Source organism: Pholcus phalangioides, unplaced genomic scaffold (assembly GCF_987345545.1).
Source record: "Pholcus phalangioides strain wild (caught in Gottingen) unplaced genomic scaffold, Ppha-v1.0 ptg000020l_1, whole genome shotgun sequence".
In the NCBI taxonomy this organism is placed as follows: Eukaryota; Metazoa; Arthropoda; class Arachnida; order Araneae; family Pholcidae; genus Pholcus; species Pholcus phalangioides.
Window position 1 is genome coordinate 12844326 of NW_028301613.1, and position 23838 is coordinate 12868163.

At 37.6% G+C, this 23838-nt stretch overlaps 1 protein-coding gene and 1 pseudogene across 2 annotated transcripts in view; one reads left to right on the forward strand and one right to left on the reverse strand.

Moving 5' to 3' along the window:
• The window catches only part of LOC149071000 (C-terminal-binding protein pseudogene), a 30031-nt pseudogene extending 10961 nt beyond the window's left edge, over window positions 1-19070 (reverse strand). The window contains exons 1-2 of the transcript XR_016194966.1: window positions 18904-19070; window positions 4939-5000 (exon numbers count right to left, since the gene is read on the reverse strand). The product of XR_016194966.1 is annotated as a C-terminal-binding protein pseudogene (transcript). The remainder of the gene's footprint in view (window positions 1-4938; window positions 5001-18903) is intronic.
• Window positions 19071-22187: 3117 nt separating this feature from the next.
• On the forward strand, window positions 22188-23390 carry LOC149071001 (F-box/LRR-repeat protein 6-like). Its single transcript, XM_089248827.1, has one exon. The coding sequence runs from the start codon at window positions 22188-22190 to the stop codon at window positions 23388-23390; it is 1203 nt and encodes a 400-aa protein (XP_089104953.1).
• Window positions 23391-23838: the final 448 nt, after the last annotated feature.

A 23838-nucleotide genomic window follows, 5' to 3' on the forward strand; every position in this document is an offset into this window, starting at 1 on the left:
ATGGCATGACTACAAAATAAATTTAGTGGCAGTTATGGTTGGGTTTTTTCTGTCAAAAATAGGGGACAGTGGCAAAAAAATTGCAAAAATAAAAAGAAGAAATTGGAAACAGTATTACATTATGGATATTATGTAATTATCAATAATTAGAACTACAATATTGATGGATAAACCAGATTCAGATGGTTTTCCACTATTTTTACATATTTCTATCAATATTACTGACCTCAATAATATTAATAGTATCAATTGCAGGAGCTTTTCCGCGCAAGTGGTGTGTATTTCAAGAAAAACTATTTGAGCATGGTTTTTAACAAGCTGATTTCTCTTTAACAGGAAAATACTCTGTGAAAAAAAACTTTTTTTTTTTTATTCTGTTGTGGTTTCAGTGCATAAACATATTCAAAGTTTAGAGAGAAACGATGTCCCTCTCCACTGTGCATACGAAGTATGAAAGCTTGGATAACCAAGCGGAGATAGAGATCGGAAAGAAAATTCACATTCTTCTGTGGGAAATCTTTCCGAACTGCATCTCGATCTCCGCTTGGTTATCCAGGCTTTCGTACTTCATATGAACAGCGGAGAGTGACATCGTTTCTCTCAATATGTCGCCATCTGGAGGCTAATGTCGTAAGAGCTATTAGCTGAGCTAGGAGGCTGTCCATGCGCAGTCCCGTTCAGCATTAATACATATGCTCTAAGGAATGAAAATGCCTGTCTTCTGTAGTTCACTGGTTCAAACACTCAATCAGAAAGTGAGATTGGTGGTTCGATTCCCCACAGAAAAATGAATTTTCATTCTGAACTACATATTGATCTCCGCTTGGTTATTCAGGCTTTCATACTTCATTATTCTAAGTTTGTTGCACAGCTCTTATAAGAAGTGGCAAATACAAATTTTCATTGTTGCGATTATATACTAACTTGAGCAATAGGGAAAAGATTTGTAATACTACAAAAAACTGAAATACATAGTTTATAATTGTGTTACTCTTTATGTGCTTTCATCCTGACTGCAATTGCTACCTTGCACATGGCCAAATTCCCCACATTTTGTCACCTCTTTTTAAACTGAAGAGCCAAAAAAACTGGTACAGGCATGCGTATGCAAATAAAGAGATATGGAACCAATCAGAGTACGGCGCTGCGGTCGGCAACGCCTATATAACACAACAAGTGTCTGGCATAGTTGTTAGATCAGTTACTGCTGCTACAATGGCAGGATATCGAGATTTAAGTGAGTTTGAACGTGGTGTTATAGTCGGCGCACGAGAGATGGGACATAGCATCTCCGAGGTAGCGATGAAATTTGGATTTTCATGTACGACCATTTCACGAGTGTACCGTGAATATCGGGAATCCGGTAAAAAATTAAATCTACGACATCGCTGCGGCCGGAAAAAGATCATGCAAGAACGGGACCAACGACGACTGACAAGAATCTTTAAACGTGACAGACGTGCAACCCTTCCGCAAATTGCTGTAGATTTCAATGCTGGGTCATCAACAAGTGTCAGCGTACGAACCATTCAACGAAACATCATCGATATGGGCTTTCGGAGCCGAAGGCCCACTCGTGTACCCTTGATGACTGCATGACACAAAGCTTTACGCCTTGCCTGGGCCCGACAACACCGACATTGGACCGTTGAGGACTGGAAACACGTTGCCTGGTCTGACGAGTCTCGGTTCCAATTGCTTCGAGCTGATGGACGTGTACGGGTATGGAGACAACCTCATGAATCCATGGACCCTACATGTCAACAGGGGACTGTTCAAGCTGGTGGACGCTCTGTGATGGTATGGGGCGTGATATGGGACCCCTGATACGTCTAGATACGACTGACAGGTGACAGGTACGTAGCATCCTGTCTGATCACCTGCACCTATTCATGTCCATTGTGCATTCCGACGGACTTGGACAATTTCAGCAGGACAATGCGACACCCCACACGTCCAGAATTGCTACAAAGTGGCTCCAGGAACACTCTTCTGACTTCAGACACTTCCGCTGGCCACCTAAATCCCCAGACATGAACATTATTGAACATATCTGGGATGCCTTGCAACGTACTGTTCAGAAGAGATCACCCCCTCTTACTCCTACGGATTTATGGACAGCCCTGCAGGATTCATTGGTGTCAATTACCTCCAGCACTAATTCAGACATTAGTCGAGTCCATGGCACGTCGTGTTGAGGCACTTCTTCGGGCTCGCTGGGGCCCTACACGATATTAGGCAGGTGTACCAGTTTTTTTGGCTCCGCAGTGTATAATCGTTGTATATAAATAGTCTATATCATCTAATGTTAAAATAGCAAGCTAGTGTAATGTTTGCTTTAAAGTGATTCCAACCAAAAAAGAAAATTTGACAAATTTAAAACATAAAGGTTGAAAACTAAAATACTGTGGGCTTAGTCAATGATGGTAATCTATTTAGATATTACTTATCTAATACAGTAAAACATGTCTTCAACACATGCACACACAGAGAGAGAACCGCAAGGAACCAAGATTTTTGATCCCGTTGAATACAGGTTTTCGCTTAATAAAAGGTTCAATTGACATACGTAAAATTATGTAACGATCTCGTATGTAATTGAAGTACAGTATAATAAAAATAAATCACTTGAAAATAAACTAATTTAAACATACATTATTTACTGTATAATTACTAAATATTTAGGTTTTCAGAGCATCTGTATCAAACCCTCTCACTGTTCTTGGTCTGAAATGACCACATTTATGTTCTTTTTAGCCTTCCCTGAAATATTCAATGTAAGTGTCAATATCTGCCATGTCAGGTTCAGTTTGTATATTGCCGTCTATATTTATGCAATCCTCAGCACCAGGGTCGTAACTAGGATTATTGTGGGGGGCGCAACATGATTGTTTTGCTGCCTCGACCACTGCAAAATTTGATTTTCCCATGTAAAATTTTCCACCTAAATTTTGCTGCACGAGCTATTCCCCCCCTTGCCTCCCTCTAATTCCGGCCGTGCTCAGCACTTGCAACCACAGAAAGCAGCTTGCATACAATTTCATAAATCATTTTATATCATTTGGAAATATGACCATTACCATGATTTCTCCCATAGAAAAACCTGCTTTACAAAAAATTTTTGTCACAATTTCAGAAAGCAACTGTTTCACTACATGTGGCTTTTCAAAAACCACAGCATCAAGTACGGTAACTGTTTTTACAAATGTAAAGGTAGATGAAGTAAAACTTGCATTGTGGCAAGCAGTCATTGCATTATAAATTTCGATACAAGTGCTAATATTTTGTATATGATCCTTTGGTTAATTGATTGCGAAACAGTCAAAGTGTTTTGTGGGAAAGTTTCCATTGAAGAGTAAAATTTTCCTTTCAGTTTCCGCGTTCGACAGGTTCCATTTAATCCAGGTTTTTTAATGCGTATTTTGACATTGAAATCACGGGACCACGAATTTTTTTACATTAAAGACAGGTTCCGTTAAAGACAGGTTTTACTGTACTTTGGAATGCAACTTAGTGGCACTAACTTCTGTGATACAACTAAACTAATGTTGGGTCTCATTAAGAAAAGGCATGTGCTTTAAGAACTTCTTTACATGCTATTTGCTTGGCAAAAATGGTTTTTATTCATATTTATATCCAAACCTTGTGCCTAATTGAAAGGAAAACAGCCAATTCAAAAGGTAAAAAAAAAATAGTTTAAAATATTTCACCTTTGTAAAGTTAAAGATTCCCAGAACTGGCTTCATGAAAGTAAACGTTAAAATTTTGAATTATTTTGATTATTGCTACTGGCAAAAATATGGTGAGAACGATTTTTGCTGGGGTGGTTTTTTCATTATGGCAAATACTTGCCAACCCTGGTGACAATAAGTGAAAATGTGATGTTTGACAGGAAAGTGTATGTTACAGTTAAATAGTATATATGATAACATCAATTTGACCGAATCCGTTGAATCCCACTTTTTCAAAAACTGACATGAAAAACTTAAAAGGGAAAATGCTTTAAACAAGAAATCTCAATGAGCAAGAGAGTTGGGACCACAAAAATAAGTTAATGGGAAAAATGTTTCAAGCGGGAACACTATAAACAAAATCTACTTTATCACAAAAAATTTGAAGCGGAAAAAAAAAAACAATTACGCAATTATTTTTCTCCTTAGTAACCAAATAAACAAAATTCAAAAAGTTTCAAATTTTTTGTAAATAATACACAGGCTTGAAAAATAATTTAGGCTAAAATCAGATTCTTTTAGGAACCAAATGAAGTTTGTACAAGAATGAAGTATGTGTGCGCTCAAGAAGAGAAAACCAAAACTCTAGGTTTCACATGGTTATGAGTCACAACAAAATTTCAAAAAATTCAAATGGCAACTCACTCTTAATACACTGCTAAGTGATCTGCACAATGAAAACCCGTGAATGGTGCTGGAACGATAATAAACTCTGGCGATGATGCAGACCAAGAAAGATCTCACTGAAGAGTTGGTGTGCTAACCCTTTGGTGGAAGACTTCCTGCGGCAGTAATGGGACCTGCATTAAATTGAATCCACATTTGTCTGCATCTAGTGCTTGCATTTGTCATGCAACAGGTACCATTAAAATGGCGCCCACACACACTTGTGGTTTTTGACTTGGCCGATCACTTCGTAATGCATAAGAATGTTTTCATTTCAATTTTCTGAAATGCCGTAACTGTAAGAGCTACATTTTTGTTCCTCTTATCATTTCAAATGCATACTCTGAAACTCCTATATCCCAAATTTGATTTGTATTTGTTGATTTTTGAGGCTGCTGGGAACTATTTATATCAGTAAAATTATTTAATGACCACCCTGTATACTTAAGCTAGCGAAAGCTAAGATTAAAAAAGAGCTATCATTTTGATTACAACTCAGGAGAAATAAATTTCATTAATTCCAATACGCTCACTCGCTTACCTCGGAGGCAAAAAATTTGACTAAAATCTTCTAGCGGAATTCCAACTTGCTTCTGAATCAGCCTATGGGAAGAGAGGAAAAATTATGAGTCTTTAAATAAACACTTTAAAAATGGTTATTGTTCCCAATAATTTTTGCACAAGAGCTTCAGATGACTAACGACATGAAACAATCTGACACAGGATGCATCAGATTTATTAACAGACCTATTTACACTAAATTACAATAGTTGAACACATGCATGCTAAAAAGCACAGAGCATGTTGGTTTCTTTTTTCACGGCAAAAAAATTTTGCCGATCTCTCCCGTCTGTTTGAGTTTGAGGAGATCTTTTATGAGGGACAAGAAAACGTGTGAAGCAACTAGAAGATTCCAGCTTTCTCAGTATCTTTCTGCACATTTCTTAGCTTCTATCACAGTGTGATGTCATCAGAATGTCTATCATCAAACTCGCCAAGTTTGTTGCAAATTTGCCTCGATTTAAGGAAAAATATACATTTTAGATGAAATTATTGGTTTCACATAGATTAAAAGTTATTTACAAAATGACCTACAAAAAAAAAAAAAAAAAAAAAAGACAATTAACGACAAACAAGGGCCAGGGTTGGACAAATAGGCAAAAAATCTAGATGGCAGAACAATTTTTTAGGCGAAAATTTTTTTTTTATTTCTAAAATAATACTTTTTTTTTACTTTTTCAGGGCATAGTGACCCTCTTTAATGTTGGCAGATATGCTGCTAATAAATTCCAAACATTTTGTGCTTCTCAGACTGCGATTCAATAACTGCACAAAGAAAATTTTAGGCGCCAATACCAAGTTTTTAGTTGCAATGGCAACCTGGAATTTGTCCAGGTCGCCAGGTCCCACTTTATATATAAATTCCGTAACAATATACTGTTGTACATGGGCAATTTCCCAAAAGATATATATTCCACATCTTTGAAATGAAAAATTCAAAGTTAAATTTTCAGGATAAAATTAATCTCGCATTAAAAAATGATGAAATTTGAAGTTTCAAAAATATTTTTCAGTTTTATTTTGTAATATTTTATTTAGATTTTATGACAAAGTCATGGATTTTGTCCGCTCTGTTACGAAAACAAATATAGCTTCTAACAAATAAAGATTTGTGTTTTTTTTATCCGTTAAAATAATGAAATCTGCTTATTTCTTACACATATGCTGGAAAAAAAAATTCTGTCGTTTTAGTTGATTTTTTGCATAAATATTTAGCTACTTAAAATCAAAACTTTTCATTTCTGACAGACAATGGGTTGGCAATTTATAATTTAATATCTTAGTTTGAAGTGTTCTTCAATCTTTTTGCCTGTGAACTGCAAAAATGTTTCCCGCAACAGAGTAAGCAGAAATGTTTAACAGAGAGAGATCTCACATATTCTATATAGGCTATGCAAATACACTTTTATTTACTGAGCAATATATACAAAATGTGAAAGGTTCCCTGAGACACTCCTCTATAACCTTTGAAAAACTTCCTCACCATGATGAAATTTGAAAAATACAGCACCCTCACTCTTATAGTTTCAATTTGGGTTCCGGTAAAAAATTTTTAAATCTGTTCTAAATGGACTTGGTCATCAGTAAGTGTGATGACCAAAGATTTAAATGAAGTGATGCTGATTTGCAACGTAAACAGCATACAACAAGTTCGTTATAAAAACTATTGTAAGCACAGTGCATGTGCATGCAGAATATAATAGGTTATTGAGATCAAATGTATGAGCCATATGTATCTCAATTTAAACGAATCTATGCCGATTTGGTTTGTTCTTGCAAGCTAAAAGTTTAAATTATATAGTTGCATTGAAATCGATTGCTGTTAGATCATTTCGGATCCTTTACATTATTCAGACAAAAAAAGTTAACAGAATATTGTCAATTTGGTGGAAGGGCATAGATCGAGATATTGAGGATCCGGCTACTTTACCGCCTAAAGTATTTTGTACGGAAACTAACTAGAATAATGGAACTATTGAGATGTTAAAATCATTATTTAGTCTATGGACTACCTAATACTTTGGTATCTGACAATGGGCCTCAGTTGGTGCCATATGAATTTGAAGATTTCTGAAAAGTAATGGTATTTACCATATTAAAACATTACCGGACCATACTAGTTCAAATGGTCAAACTGAAAATTTTATACAAACTTCCAAAGCTGCCATGAGACATTCACGATTTGAACAAAATAAAAACATTCCTAATGCAGTATAGGAAAATACCACACCTGATGACAAAAGTATCTCCAGCAATGCTATTTTTGAATCGCGATATTCGAACATGCTTGAACTTGTTGTATCCCCAAGAGTCTGTAGAAAATAAATTGGATACTAGAAAGATAAATTGAGAATTAAAAATTGGACAAAATATTGAAGTAAGAAATTATGGGAGACCTGAACAACCCAAATGGACTTTTGGAAAAGTGGTGGAATGACAAGGATTATTGAACCATGCAGCTTCTGGAAATGATATATACCATCCACATGTGGATCAAATGCGAAACATTTGTAATAATGTTCCTCTAACTAAATCTTCTGTTCTAGAATGTTTTTCAGGTGGTCAACCTTTAGTGTCAAACCTGTCGATAGAGGATAAAGCAGGCACAGAAGATTCTCTTATAAAAGGGACCAGTTCGACAGAAGATCAAGGAATGATTGTTCCAGTGCCACGCCAAACTTCAGAGCCAAACAAAATTCCTAAACTGGCTGTCACCACATCCAACCCAGAAACAGAATGGACTCCAAGACGAAGCACGAGACAAACAAGACTTCCAGACACTGACCTACACTTCATTTACAAAGAGAGGAACTGTGATGACCAAAGATGCAAATGAAATTATGCTTGTTCATGACACAAACAATGCTCACCAAGTTCATTATAAAAACTATTATAAGCACAATGTGCGCGGAATATGACCGGTTATTGAGATCAAATGTATGAGCCATAAATATCTCAATTATAACTCAATTTTGATTTGGTCTGTACTTGTAAGTTAGCATAGTTACATTTCAGGGTTGTTTGGTTTAAACCACGTTGGTTTAAACCATGGTTTAAACCTTGGTTTTAACCAACTGGTTTTTTTAAAAAAACCACTTTGGTTTTTTTCAAAAAATCAGATAAAAGTGGCCTAAATATCATTTTTTTCCCCCTGAAAAATATCATATTTGTTCATTATTAGCCAAAATGTTTCATTTTTACCTCATTTTATATCCTTGGGGTACATTCTGACAGTATATCTTTAAATGACATAAGATTTTATGAGTGGTTTTTTTCAAAAAGTCTCATAAAAGTGGCCAGAATATATATATTTTTCATATGAAGTATCTTAGTCATTTAAAGTTATATATAAACGCCAAAATTTCTCATTCTTACAACATTTTCTAACCTTTGGCTACATTCTGATGCTCTATCTTTAGCAACGGGGGAAAGGGGGCGCGTTTGGTTTAATAAAGCTGAATTGCAAGCACATTCACATTATGACCATGGCATACTCCAATTCTGCTGTTGAACAAGAATTTTTGTGCTTTCAGCCTCATAGCCAGGACACGCGGTGGACAACATACACTCATTGCCATAAAAATTTGCGCACCAAGAAATAATTGTGTGATCGAAACGAAAGTTGGCCTGAAGGTACATGTCGGGCAGATATGCAAATGATTAGAAATGCAGCGTGATTGTGTAATGCCACTAGAGGGCATTGAACTTCATTCTCCTTGGAGTATAAAACAGGTAAGCAGAGCTTGCTGGAGTGTATTTAATCGTTTGCAAAGGAAATGCTGAGGTAGAGATGCCGTTACACCGCCGTCGAAGACCATATGAGCAGTTGTCAGAGTTTGATAGGGGAAGAATCATCGGGATGATGGAAGCTGGGTGGTCAGCTCGGCGAGTAGCTCGTCAACTAGGCCGTTCTGGTTTTACTGTGAGGAGGTGTTGGGACCAGTGGACAGAAGAGACGTCATTTACACGGCGACCAGGTTCAGGACGCCCTCGACAGACCAGTCGTCGAGAAGACCGTCACATCATCCGAAACACATGCGTAAAGCCAACTGCTTCATTCGCCTTGGCCGCTATCCAGACACAGGCAGCAGCTTCACTACGGGCCCCTTTGTCTTCCCGAACCATCACAAGGCGCCTGGCTGAAGGACATCTGGTATCGCGGTGCCCATTACGTGTGCTGCCAATGACACCCACCCACCAACGCCTCCGTTTGGAGTGGTGTCGAGCATGACGGGATTGGACTGCAACAGAATGGAACCAGGTCGTCTTCAGCGACGAATCGAGATTCAACTTGAGCAGTGACGACAATCGTGTTCGTGTGTGGAGGCCCCGTGGTGAATGCTTCAATCCTGCCTTTGCTTTACAGCGGCACACCGCTCCCACAGCTGGGGTCATGGTATGGGGTGCCATTGCTTACGATACACGGTCACCCCTAATATTGATCCATGGCACAATGACAGCCCAGCGGTCATGTCACCAACCCAGGACGACTGGTCTTTTAATGTTGTCCATAACATCCTTCAGCCACATGTGTTGCCACTCATGGCAGAGCTCCCAGGAGCCATTTTTCAACAAGACAATGCTAGGCCACACACAGCAAGGATGTCACAAGACTGCCTCCGCCACATTACCACCCTTCCCTGGCCTGTTCTATCCCTAGATTTGTCACCAATCGAGCACATCTGGGATCATTTGGGACGGCAAGTTGGACACCCTACGAGGTTGGTCGAACTAGAGGCGCATTTACAGCAACTGTGGAACGAGATGTCTTAGGACATCATACGGAACTTGTATGCCTCAATGCCCGCTCGTATCGCATCGTGCATTTGCGCTAGAGGGGGTCCAACAGAGTACTAAAACTTCTGTTCATCTGTACTTTTTTCTGCAATAAATGATCCTTTTTCTTGGATTTTCTAATCACTTACTTATATCAACGTAGTACTTACATGTGTAAAATTTTGTTTCATTTCAACGACTTCTTCTGGGTGCGCAAATTTTTATGGCAATGAGTGTATTTAACATTTTTTGAGTAAGTTGTAGTTATTTGTTCAATTACTTCATTTTTTGTGATGTTTCCGTGAATTATGGACTCGTGCAATGCTATAATTAAGTTATAATTTTGCCATGACTGGCTATCGTTTCCTTTCTGCGAGCAAATTTCACACATGTTGGATGATGTCATTAATTTTACATTTTTAAGTATTTTTTCCCCTTTATCAAATAAAATTGAATTTTTTCAGGAATATTCATGTCAATTTTCAAGTCATTCTGACAATCGCTCTTTTTTTACAGTGTTTTGAAATCAGAACCTTAGTTATAATCATCCTGTATATCGTAAATCATTGTTAATTAATCTGCATTATTTATGCTTCATTAAATGCATTATATTCACTAAATTTTTATTACTTTTTGCAAAATAGCTTCGTAATTAAGTATACTGAAAGTAACTGGAGAAAAACCTTTATATATTATATGATTAATAATAGCATTAAAAGAATTTTCAAACACACAGTAATCCATTGAGTTAAGCAAAAAATAATTAAATGGCAAAAGTTGGTTTTTATTAAAATTTAATAAGTATTTATTGATTATTTAGCATGGGAATAGTGTTAATTACATTAATAACCATTTTATTTCAGTTAATTATTGGAAGTTTGAATGGTTTTTCAGAAATTTCATTGTTTTTAATGTTAATACTATTTAAAATAAAAAAACCGGTTTAAACCAAAAAAACCTGGTTTAAACCAAAAAAACCTGGTTTAAACCAAAAAAACCCGGTTTTTTGGTTTTTTTCAAAAAAACCGGGTTTTTTACCAACCCTGATATTACTGATAGATCATTTCAGATCTTCTGCATCACTCAGATATCTTAGTAAGGTAGAGTGCCCCTGTGCAGTCGTGTGTGGGCATTGTGCTGGACTCTCATCCAGATTCAAACCCTGTTGACGCACAGTGGCAGTCGGCTGAAGTTGGTTTTCTACAGTTTTCCCAACTTCAAAGAGTGAATGTGAGCTGGTCTTCCTTTTGAAAAAGTCTTTCCGCAGAAAGCAGGCAGACCTTAAAATGGATATTTACATAGCATGTGAAAATTCACGCCCATTTCCTATATATTTACTCCAAAATATGGAACTTGGATAGCAGCACTAGCAAAAACATGAAGCAAGCACAACTCGAACAACATAAACACATTATAGGGTCATGCATATACATATGCTCACACAACACAATTGGGCACATAGGCCTACCAATTCGTTAGAAATTCCTCAGAGGAATGTGTACAAGGTACATGTTCGATCAAGTAGTTAGTGAATGGGAGTGGGGGAGAGAATGGGACACTTTTCACAAAAACATTTTTACATTTTTTCTGTACGATATAAAACATCGTAGTTGATAAAACAAAAACTTTATCATTTTTGAGATGAGAAAAAAATATGACGCTCCATAATAGTAATACATTTAAATTTGCAAAAAATAAAATTTCCATTCTTCCCTCCTGTACGAGTGGGACACAGGTATGGGACAATTAAAAAGTAAACATTTAAACTAAATTTTAATACTAACTATTTCAATCATGACCACAATATTGATACCGCTTTGAATTATATTCCTGCGACCAGATTTAAATAAATTGACACGCCCTATATGACATTTGAAGGGAAAAAAATCATATGTTCAAAAACACAGAAATTACTACATATTCATCAAAAACAGTAACAAAAGAATCTGAATAAAAGTTGAATTGCTTTAAATGCAAGAAAACTATTTAATTGTAAAATTATCAAATGTTTTCAAACTAATAAGCCACTTAAACTAGTTAAATTGAGGATGTGTCTCATTTCTCCTAGTGCAGGGGTCTTCAACCTTTCAGACACGGCGGGCCAAATAAAAACTTCCCACGAAGCACATGGGCCACCAACTCATGTAATTTCATGCAATCTTAATAGAAAGGACCTTCAACAGAGCACAGAGTAAAAACAAAAATAATTGAACTGTTATTTATTCTGGAATCCTTTTTTCCCACCAATTCTGAATAAGTTTTTGATTAATTGATCCTAATATTAATTTTAATCTGAAATCACTTTAAATGATTCTTTAAATATTTCAGATAGAGAGAAACAAAATAGAGTAATTAAAAAAAAAAACCTTTTCTTCTCAATTATATTTTCAAATAATTTCTTTTAATAACTATGCAATTATTCAAATCGATCAAATTCCCTGGACTATATCGATCAAATTCCGTAAGGATCTCGTGGGAATACGCGATCATGTTAAACAATATATATATCATTTTAATTTATTGTGAAATTCTCTCTTGTTGATCGATGTTATATTTTTCATTACTGCTGAAACGATTTGTTTGGAAAAATTCTAAAATTCTTTCAGTAATTCTGAATTTTCAGCGATTGCGGAATTCTTTGAATTATTTCTTCCATTCGTTCTAGAATTATTCACTCATTTCATTTATTCTAGAATTAATCATTTTTAAATAACAACAGAAATCAACATTATAATTATATGATGTAATAAACTTTTTTAAACACTTATCTGTTGTAAAAAGAGTACAGCAGATGGTTTATATCAATGCATGCATATATAAGCAGTTGAAGAAATTTTGGAAGGTAAAGAATCATCTTGAATCAGAGAATGTCAAATCATTCCATAGTTTTCCTTCCAGTGTTTATGCGATGCTTTATTCAAATTGTATATTTTATAAGAAAAAAAAAACATTTAGTCCAAAATAATTCTGTAGAAAATTATTTTAGAATCTTATTAAATATTTATTCGTTGTATAACAGTCCTTTAAACATTACATGCAACGTGTGCATTTCCAATGGGAATTTTTAAATTGAAAATCAATATTCGAGGTTTTCGACAAAGTTTAAACCACCAAAAACCTGCCAACCCCGATTTAAATCAGCATAACCTGATCACGGAAAAGTGCGGCTACCATTTTCCTCACAGCAATTATACAGTTATAAAATACGCTACAAGAATGACAAAAACAAAGATTGGCACTGGTGCTGTTGATGGCCAGTCACATGACAGCATACAAAGTTACACCATTATTGTACCTTAGGGACCATTGAAGTATTACATAAGCAGGTTTTCAGCTATTTTTGACCCCCCCCCCCCTCAGCAAAAGTCTGCAAAACACTGACCCCCCTCTCCATCCTGTCAGCAAAATTTCGCCAGCAGCTTAGAATATTTCATATCTTCAAAAAGGGGTGGTTGATGACCTTCAAACCCCTATCCCCCCTTGTCATCAAAAGTCAGCAAATCCAAACCCCCCCCCTTGATGCCGACGTAATACTTAAATGACCCCTTACTTTTCAGTTGCAAAAAAACAATACATTTCGACTAACTTGCCAGCATTTCCTGAAATCAGTAGTAAATCTTCAAGTGTCACACACAATCACCCAAGACAATTTCTGATTCTCACGTGTGCATATGGGGACTGCCGTTTCAACGTGCTGACATGGGAGTTCAGTTCTGTAGAAGAATGAAAAATCCAGCTCTACGCAATGAAAATATTTGTTCTCATCACAAACCTTCACAAAATCATACATAAACAATGGAAAAAAAAACACGGATACAGAAGAGATCGACTTGAAATTTTCATAGCAGTTAATCAGCTTTTAGGTGAATCTACGCAGGGATGATCTAAGTTCTACTATATATGCGACTGGACCCGATTGTGCACTTACAATCAACAAAACACTTCTTATATTGCTATAGTTCTTATCAATATGTGTGTGTTGACAAGAACTCCTCTTCCCCCCCCCCCCTCCAACTTCTCCTGGCAAGCTCAGTTTTTGTTCAAGTTTGACTTTCATGATCCTTCATCCGCTAAGAAAGCCTCTTACAAAACATTCATTTTTAAGGGTGTGGAAGTGACGTGACTCTTAGAGAACGGACACATTTCAGTAATATTTTATAAGCACTAAATGTGATATTTCCCACAGACAACAAATATTATTAATGAAGATAGACTTGCTGGTCTGTGCCCCCCTCCCTCGTATCTTGGCTTGTGTTAAACAATGGAGAAGTAGTGAAAAAACAATCCATGAAAGAAAACTCCATTAGTATAAAACTCTCAAGTCTAGGCCAATGCAAGTATAGCCATCTTGCATATTATCTAGCCTGCAGGCTGAACAGATGTGCATTCCTTTCTATAGAAAAGTCCTAGCTGGCTTGCACATTCTACTATAATATGATGAAAACTAGGGCTTGACAAACTAAAAAACAAATTAGGTGGCAGCCAAAAATCTTCTAGTAGCCAAACTTTTTTTTTCTTTGAGAAGAATGGCCGAAATTATTTTTTTGGGCTTTTCTCAACATTGTTAGAAGGGTTATGTAAATTTCCGGAATTGTGTGGTCCTCAGGCTCCACTGCGGGTATTTTAGTCGCCATGACAACCTGATGTGAAAACTAAATAGTACTCTTCCCATTATAACCATACCACATACATTTTTGACACCAAATCGTCGCAATACTAAGCTGGCACACAACTACTTTCATCATGACTGCAGACTTCATGCTGATTTGCGCGACTGAAAAAATTCACCAAGACAAAAAAGTGCCAAGTGTAATGGTTGTAACAGAAGAGTACCAACCAAATGTAGGCCTTTATGCATTCACTTAATAAGATGGAAGAGAAATTGAAATGAGCTTCCAGCTAGGATTTAATACAATTCAGTATAATGAGTAGATTCAGAACAAGATTACTGTTAGTATCAGGCTAAAAATTCTTTATTACACTGCATTTAGAGCAGAGCTGGGCAAATAAAAAAAATCTAGGAGCCAAAACAATTCTTTAGACGGCCAAAAAAATTTGCTCATGGAGGATATACATTGGAAATTACACCTACTTTTGCAACTATCCACCCACATTCAGAGACAGCGTATTTACCACAATTTTTTTTCCCCACAAGATTACACATGCGTATTTTTTAAGAATTTGAGTAAGATTAGATTGGCCGTTCAAATTTATAAAAATTTTCTGAGATCGTCAGATTACAAAAAAAAAAAAATTGGTGTAAAACTCCACCGTGAACACCCGCAGTTGTCATCTAGCCCGTTCGTAGTGTCCATGAGTTTCCCATTGCAAAAATCCGGGTTAGGGATTTATATTTTGTCACACTGGGTTTAAACTAGATAAAAAAATTCCTTCCGCAAAAAAGCGAAAATGGGGAGCAAAGCTTTAGCAAAATGCTACAATGCTAATGTAATGATTGATGGTTGGATGTCTACTCGTTCCGTACCTCCTATACGCATTTTTACAAAAGTGGCTACTACTTCTTTCGCATTCTAAGACTTTCTTTTGCATTTTGCGAAAAATGCGACCGCAGCTTAAACCCTGCTGTCATATGACATTTCTTAATTTGTTTCAGTTGGTATCCAATTTCTTTTTTCAAAAAATCATTGTAGCAAAACCTCAAAATTACGCTGTCCCAGCTTGAGAAAAGTGTTAAACAACGAGACTTGTTGCAAATTTTTTTTTTTTCCAAAAAAACTTGGAATCACGTTTTATATAAGTGCCATAGATGAACAAAACTGACTAAAATTCTTGAAAAAAAAATCTTTCTTATGAAAAACTATTTTTTTGTTCGCGTCCTGAAATTTCTTCCACTTTAAAATGTCCACTCTGTTACGGTCATTTGAGACATATTTTTATACCAGATTAAATGTGATAACACTTCTGAGCTCATTGAAAGGTTCACTTTCAATGCTTGCTTAACAATTTCGGGTTTGGCTTTTCAAAATGACTTAATACTCACGTTATGTCTTTAGTACCAGATTTTTCACTGATGAATGTCCACTCTATTCATTGGCATACGCAAAGAGGGGGTTGGCATAGGCAGAGATAGACTTGGAAGTATGGAGGGGCACGGTCATTATTGCTGGGGGACAAGATTACGTCAATTGATATATACGCTGGGGGGGGGGGACCCCCGTATCTCCACCCCATGGGGATTGGGGTTCTAACCCCCCCCCCCCTATCGAGCCAAGATTTTAGTGTTATTTTGCAGGAAAAATGTAAACACACCCCCCCCCTCAGAAGGGAAAAAATCTGAACCCATTTAATCCCTTTACATTTTTTTAACACATTATTTTTTAAGTCAAATACCAATGGTAAGTAATACAGGTCGTTAAAATCACTGCCAGGAACAGATACAGGGAGATAAGTCACAAGTGCCATTTTAGCACGATTAAAAGAAGGTCTTTACATGCCATTACATCCTGTATTTTATTTATATTACTTCGTTTCTCAGGCTCTATTTTCTTCCCCCACAATCCACTCTGGATTACTAATGTGAGAGGCATAAAAAAATACATTAAATTACTATTCAATGTCAACAAAACATTTTTGAAGTAAAAGAAAAATCATCCTGATGATATAATAATACAGCTGAGCAAGTCCAGTGTCCCCTCTGACCAGATTTTATAAATTTTATCTAAACCAAAACTGAAACTACAAGAGATGGGATGTGTTTTTTTTTAGATTTCCTCATGGTGTGGACGTTTTTCACAGGTTATAAGAGGAGTCTCTGGGTCATTGTACATACTTTTAAAGAAAATAAAAGTGTATAGTCTATTTAGAATATTTAAAATAGCTTTCTCTCAGTTAAACACTCCTGCGCACTCTTATATTATGAAAAAGTATGCAAAATATTTATGAAGAATTCAACTTTATTAAGCTAAAATAAAAAACAAAAAGTCGGGAGAGGGGGGATCGATTGCGTGAAAAAGTGCTGGATGGTCAATGAACTCATGTTCAAGATTAAAAAAAAAAGTAGCAAGTGAATAAGAAGACTAACGGCCATATTCACCAACACAGTTTGAACTGCAATCACACGTGAAAGGACTAGGGACTACTTGAGAGGGATTGGTTAAATTGAGGATTTTAACCAATCCGTGTCGATCACTGATCTTTTAACTTGCGATTGTAGTTTGGTGAATACGGCTGCTAAACAGCCCACTGAAGAAAAATTGCCCCAACTTGAGCATTTTTAAAAGCATGTAACACTTGATACGTACTTCAACAATGAGCGAGATGTTCATAGCTAGACCAACAATGATTGATCCAATACCAAATATAGAGGAGAAAAAGATAAGAGCAATTACCATCCATCACTATGAACAACACTCTACAATGGGCCTCTTCAACCCGTTACTAGCCTCCCCCCCCCCTTCAGATCTGACACCTAGTTGCAATCTTGAAAACATGTTATAACAGTGAAATGAGGTTTTAAAACCCCTGTAGGATAACTATTCAATGGAAGTAGGAGGGGATCAATTACATGAAAAGGTGCTGGGTTCAAATCAATGAACCACCACATTCAATATTAAAAAATACATTGGAAATGACTAGTGACCTAACCCTCCGTCGGGTGCATTTGATCTGACAAGCACAGCGAGACCAATTTGATAGCGGGTCATAAAGTTCATTAAAGTTTATTCGACTAGTTTTGTCTAATACATGGCTTTTTTACAGAAACTTGTGTTTTTTTCTTCTTTTGACATCCCTAATAATGATGCTCATCACTTGTGTTGTATAAATGAACTAAATTAGGTGTTTATTAATGTTTTTCAAATGGGTACCCATTAAGCACATTGTGCCCGAACTCAACAGTCAACACGTTGAGCCCGACAAAGGGTTTAAAAAGTCTCTTGAACCAAATTCTTCCCACCCCCATTTGGGGATGTTTTAAAGGCTGTGGCACTTGATAAGCACTTACGAGATGTTTGTAACAAGACCAGTGATTGGTTTGAATTATCCAAATATAAAGAAGCATTAACCGAGTAAAAGTGGAGTGTGATTAACATCCAGCACTATGAATAACACTCAAGAAACTTAAATGAATCCCTTTCAACAACTTCTCACCAGTAAATGAAACAGTTAAGGTGATTTGCACTTTACCTAACTAATGCCCACTCCCTCTCTCATATCAAATGACACCAGCGATCACCACTCGCTGAAACACACAAGTCTGATAGATGCTTGGTTGTCCAGGGCAAGCATGCATTTTGACACCTTCTTTGTCGAAGGAGAGGTTTAAGGGGTGAAACTTCAGCCCCCCCTCTGATCCGGCACCCTGAGCAGCTACTTGACTCTGAAAGCATGTAATAACACCAAAATATGGGCTTAAAACGCACATAGGATAACCATTCGAAGAAATCCAGGGTTACATGAAAGAGGTGCTGGGTTCGAATCCATCTACCGCCACGTTCAAGATTAAAAATTAAATTAGAAATGACAAGTGGCTAAGAAGACTTAAACAGCCTATCAAAGCAAAATTGTTCTTACTTGGACATTTTATAAAGCGTGTGACACTTGATACGCACTCAAACATCAAGTGAGATGTTTGTAACTAGACCAACAACGATTGATCCGATACCAAATACAGAAAAGCATAAAGTGAAGTTCGAAAACCATCTATCACTATGAACAACTCTCTACAAGTTAAAATGCCTTGCTTTAGCCACCTATCCACCACTAAATTGAAGAATTGGCGCGATTTGCACTTGATACAACAAATGCCCCACCCCCTCTCATGTGGAATGACACCATGGATTAACACTCACTTAAGCATGTTACAACAGCGAAATGAGGTCACAAAACCCACATAGGATGACCATGTGATGGAAGTCCGGGTGTCGAATACGTAGAGAAGGTTGAGGGTCCGAATCGATCAACCCTCAACCACAACATTCGAGATGCACCCTACGGGAAAAAAAATTGAATAGTAAAAAATTAGCACGCAACCTAACACAAGTGACGCATAAGGCTTCGGAAGAGACCATTAAGAGCTTTCAATGGTTCGAATTCGGTCGGGGAGTTTGAAATTGGTGATATGAAGATGGGTGAGAAGGCATGGCACCACCATTTCCAACACTTCCCCCTTCCGTTCAACCCTTTAGGCACAACCACGAGAGGTACTTACGGTCGAAATCGCAGCTCAACCCGTTGCCTCGGAGTGTTGCTTCGGTCGATGAGGACCCGAAATTGAAGGAATCGACACTAAAAACACGTTTAATTCAATTTATAAAAGACGTTGAGGTTTCTTTGTGTGAGATTACCGGTTATGCCAGTACGGCTTTGACTCGCATCGAAGCCACCACCGATCGCTGCCAGATTAGAGTCGTTTGAACGTGTTGGCGAAATGGCTCTGTGAATATTGTGTTTTAAAAACAAAAAAAAAATTATCCCAAAATCAAAATATATTAACGATTTCAGTTATATGCACAGTGTATTCACTTCTAGTCAGTATTTTCATTGTAAAAAAACTGATGTAATTGCATAAAATACAAATTAACTTTTTTCACCCCACTTATGAGTAAATTTTATTGACCATATCTTACACTAAGAAATCGGGACTTCACATACGGGACAACAAATACAACATTGCGAAAAAGATGAGATAGTATTTTTTCTACACGAAATATATTGCGAAATTGAATTTTCTGGATGTTGTGCCGAAACTAATATTTGGAAAGAAAAGTGATTTGTCTCCTCCGGGAATTGAACCGGGCTACCCTCGAATACAGGGCAAGTGCGCTAACGAATACACCAAAGACACACATTTCAATTACTTATAACACGCATTAGTAGCGTGAAGCGCTGAGTGCAGACTGGCCCTTAACTACAACAATTTTCGCCCCAGTTGGTGTTTTTGTATTAAGTGATGGTATTTTTTCTTTGGCCCGAAAATAGACCGAGAAATTGAATTTCCTCGCGTAATTGCTTCATGCTACTAATGCGTGTTATAAAGAATCGAGATGTGTGTCTCTGGTGTATTGGTTAGCACACTTGCCTGGTATGCAAGAGGTCCCGGGTCAGACGAATCAATGTTCTTTCCAAATATTAGCTTCGGCATAACATCCAGAAAATTTAATTTCTCAGTATTTCCAAAGAAGATCGACGAGCAAACTCTCAATTACGAGGCTTTTTTGCATAGATTTCTCTTGTAATCAGCATCAGTTTAAAGCAGTGTTTCCCAAAGTGGGCATATCGCTCCCTGGTGGGTGATAAAATGGTATAAAATGGTATAAATGGGTCTAAGAGGGAGTTAGAAGCTACAGATATAAAATGGGTACGATTGAGATGGAAGGCGATGAGAGGAAAAAAAAATTGTGCAACTCCTAGGGGTTCCGCGGTGACTCGAGAAAAATAATATAAATCAGTAAATTTGACAGGTAAATAAATAAAAGAGGCCTACACACACACAAGATTCTGCCATAAAAATTATGTACAAAAAAGGGCTCCTCGAGTCAAACAGGGCTCCGCCATAGAAATTATATACTGGATAGCGAGTCAAATAAGGTTAAGAGCCGCTTGATAGAAGTAGGATGTTGCCCTTAAAAATCAATGTCAAAAGTGCTGATTTCATTGATGAAATTCTATAAATGTATAATTGAAGCATTTTTAACTCAAAAAATTTTTTTTTTCTTCCCGGCCCAAGATACATGAAATTAGTAACCTGTATGATAATATGTCGAGGTGAACTTCGGAAAAGAAATTGTCGTTCTTGATGCCTGGTATCGAACCCAGGACCTCTTGCATACCGGGCAAGAGCACTGAACTTTTTAAAGAGTGAGAAAAACCATTTTTTCCATAACACATGCATGAGGCTGTTAGCTGAGCCTGCAGTCTCTACTCAGCAAGTCACGCTACTGTGCGTGTTTTAAGAAAAATGAAACTGCCTCTCTACTACGTAATGGTCAGTGCGCTTTCTCCGTATACAAGAGGTATGGAGTTCGATTCCCAGAGTGGAGAAAACGGCGTATTTTTTTCCGAAGTTCATCCAACACCACACTAGAAATATATTTAGTGTGGTGTTGGTTCACCTCTTCAAGATATTCAGATAGTCCAATGATTTCGTCTATATCTTGGCCGAGAAAAAACAGTACAGATAAATACATTCGAATCCCGTATTAACAAATACCGTTATAGCGGAAATCTCGTTTTAACGAACACTTTTCTTATCCCCCAGATAAGTTTACATAGGGGCATTTTTAAGTAACCTGGAATTCCTTCATAACGAAATTTCGTTATAATGAAGTGTTTTCTACTGTCTCTTGGAGTTCGTTATAACGGGATTTGACTGTACTAATTTGGATTTGAAAAAAATTGAAATATCTAGCACCCACATCATGAAAAAAAAAAAAGAATTCTTGATTTTTATATTTTTATTAATTTAGATTTGTCTCCTACATGGGCATGATGAGCTTTGAAGGAAGTCGGTTACCTTGGATACGGTTTGTATGTCCTTCAAACTTTTGGCCGAAGGCATGGCCCCCACATCCTGGAGCAGGGCCTATAGGTTGGGATATTTTGCGGGGCCCCCCCCCCTCGCCCCGACCAGACTTTCACGAGCCCATTATGATGAATTTATAGCGTGAAAAAGTAAAAAAATTGGGAAAATCGTCCCGGGCCCCAGGGCTGGAGACTTGTCAGCCCACCCCTTGTGGGGGCCATGGCTGAAATGGTGGGATATCATGTGACCCAAAAAGCCTCATGCTCAGGGCGCCGTCTTAAGAGCATCATCAAGTGATTTTTCTGAGGCCCTAATTGGAAAATTCTCGAAAATTTCAACTGCTTCTCATTTTTCTGAGGCCCCGGGCCGTGCCAGAGTGGGCTCATGCGTTAAGGCGGCACTGCTCATGCTTTGCGTTTTTCTCCGATCCACTGTATGTGCTTCATCTCCCACTATTGGCGATTTTTTTGGGAATTCGGCTACTTTGCTTGCTTTTGGCATTATTTGTGACGATTTGTCGTATTTGAGGTCATTCTCTCATTCACGTATTTTTGCTGTTAAAATATGGTCAGTAAACTTTTGTTTCCTCCATCTTGAACTTTTGATTTGCTATTTTTTTGCAATTCTTCGCAAGTTTCGCAACTTTTTTTAAACAATAATTTGCAAGAACCCATAGTGTGTATTTTTCTTGGTGGAATAAGGTTGGTTTTCTCGTAGCTTTTTTTTGCAATTTCCAACACTCGACTTGACTTGATTATTCAGAGCTCTCAGTGTCATAAAGGCGTATTCACCCTGGCCTTCAGTTGCTGATCCAAACTTAATGCAGCTTTGTTATGGATCCTTCATCTCTTTGACTGTTCTGAAATGTTAACATTGGATTTGTATGTGACGCGACCCGACCCCCGTATTCATTGTGTTCATTTCGCGGAGTTGAGGAGGAACTGAGACGTAGAGACTAGCAGAGGTTTCAGATGTCCATCGAAGACTTGTCTCCAGAGCTGTTGGTGAAGATTTTCTCCTACGTCATCGAGTCCGACGGCCACGTGCAGTTTCTGAGAAACATCTCGCCCGTTTGCAAGGCTTGGAACCAAGTCTCATCGACGCCCCTGCTTTGGAGGACCCTAGAGGAAGACTTATTGTGGGAGGACCTGGTCGTGTTCTCCAGGAAAGGTCTGCTTTTTCACATCGAGAGCTTCAAGACACCGGAAACTGGTGGTCTCTTCGATAGTTACCGGTTAGACTTGTCGCTCGTGATCCCGAACATCCTTAAACTGAAATCTCTCGACTTGTCGGGAAGCAACTTGAACAGACACAACTTGATGGTCATCGCCAGACACTGCCCACATCTGGAAAGCTTGACGATGCAGAGGGTCAGCTACAACGGGTGGGGATGGAGCTTGTCACTACGGGAACTGGGTCCCATCTTGGCAGTATGTGGCTGGAAACTGAAGCATCTGGACCTCTCATCATCATGCCTCTCGATGGAAACCGAGGAACTCATCTCTAATATCGGCGACAGGTGCATGTCGCTGGAAGAATTCCGGTTCCAGAACTTGGACTACAGCGTCTTCCATCAGTTTCCCTTACACAAACTTCAGATCGGATGCCCTAAGCTACGGAAACTAGAGTTCACCTATTGCGATGTCATTACCACAGATGGGGCTGATAGGAACAATGGGTTCAAGAACATTGAAGCGTTTAGAGCTGGAGAAAGTAATTTCCACGGGTTGAACTTGCACAGTTTGTTGAGGAACTCTACGAATCTGGAACATTTAGAATTGATATCGAATGACAACCTGATAATCGAAGACATTTCGGAAATTCCATCCGATAAACTCAGAGTCCTCGAGATTTGGCTTCAGACCCCTTATTTCAATATGAAAATTGTCAAACAAGCAGTAGCAAAATGGAAGGACACGCTGTTAGAGCTCCACCTAAGGATATGGAATTGCAATATTGCCAGCGCGCTCGAAATTTTACTAGCTGATAATCCAAACCCGAGAATAGAGTCATTAACAATCGGGAATGGTACTGTCGATCTGTCCTTTCTAAAAATGTTTGTCCGTAAATGTCAAAATCTCAACCGTCTTCTCATTGTGCCTCAGAGCACTAATCTGCAAGTCAAACTTTTTAACAACCGTGAAGAGCTTGAGACCCTTCTTGATTTCTTATAGAAAAAAAAAAAAAACAGCTATAATATAATCCCATTTTGACAATTTTTTTTCCCTTTCTTGAGAAAAATGTCAAAGCATGAGAAGTCCTCAAAAGAGAAACAAAGGCATGCTTCTGGACATTTTGACGTTTTTCTTGTCACGGAAAAAAATCCTCGTAAAAGAAAATGAACAGTGATAAAGTAATGCCAAACAAAACAGTATTTTTAGACTAAATAAAGCCTCGAGATTAGAAATACAGGATGCCCGTAATTAAAGAACCCTACTTCAGAGCTGCCTGTAGCTGGAACCAAGTCATCAGGTTCCAAGTCATTGTGAAAATTTTGTGGATGACTTAACATAAGAAGAACCACACTAGTCACTTTCACCATCTTCTCTCGATTTTCATGACTAACCAGATTGTTTAGAATGTTGAAATTTCACTTTTCCTAAAACTGGTTAAATGCTATGT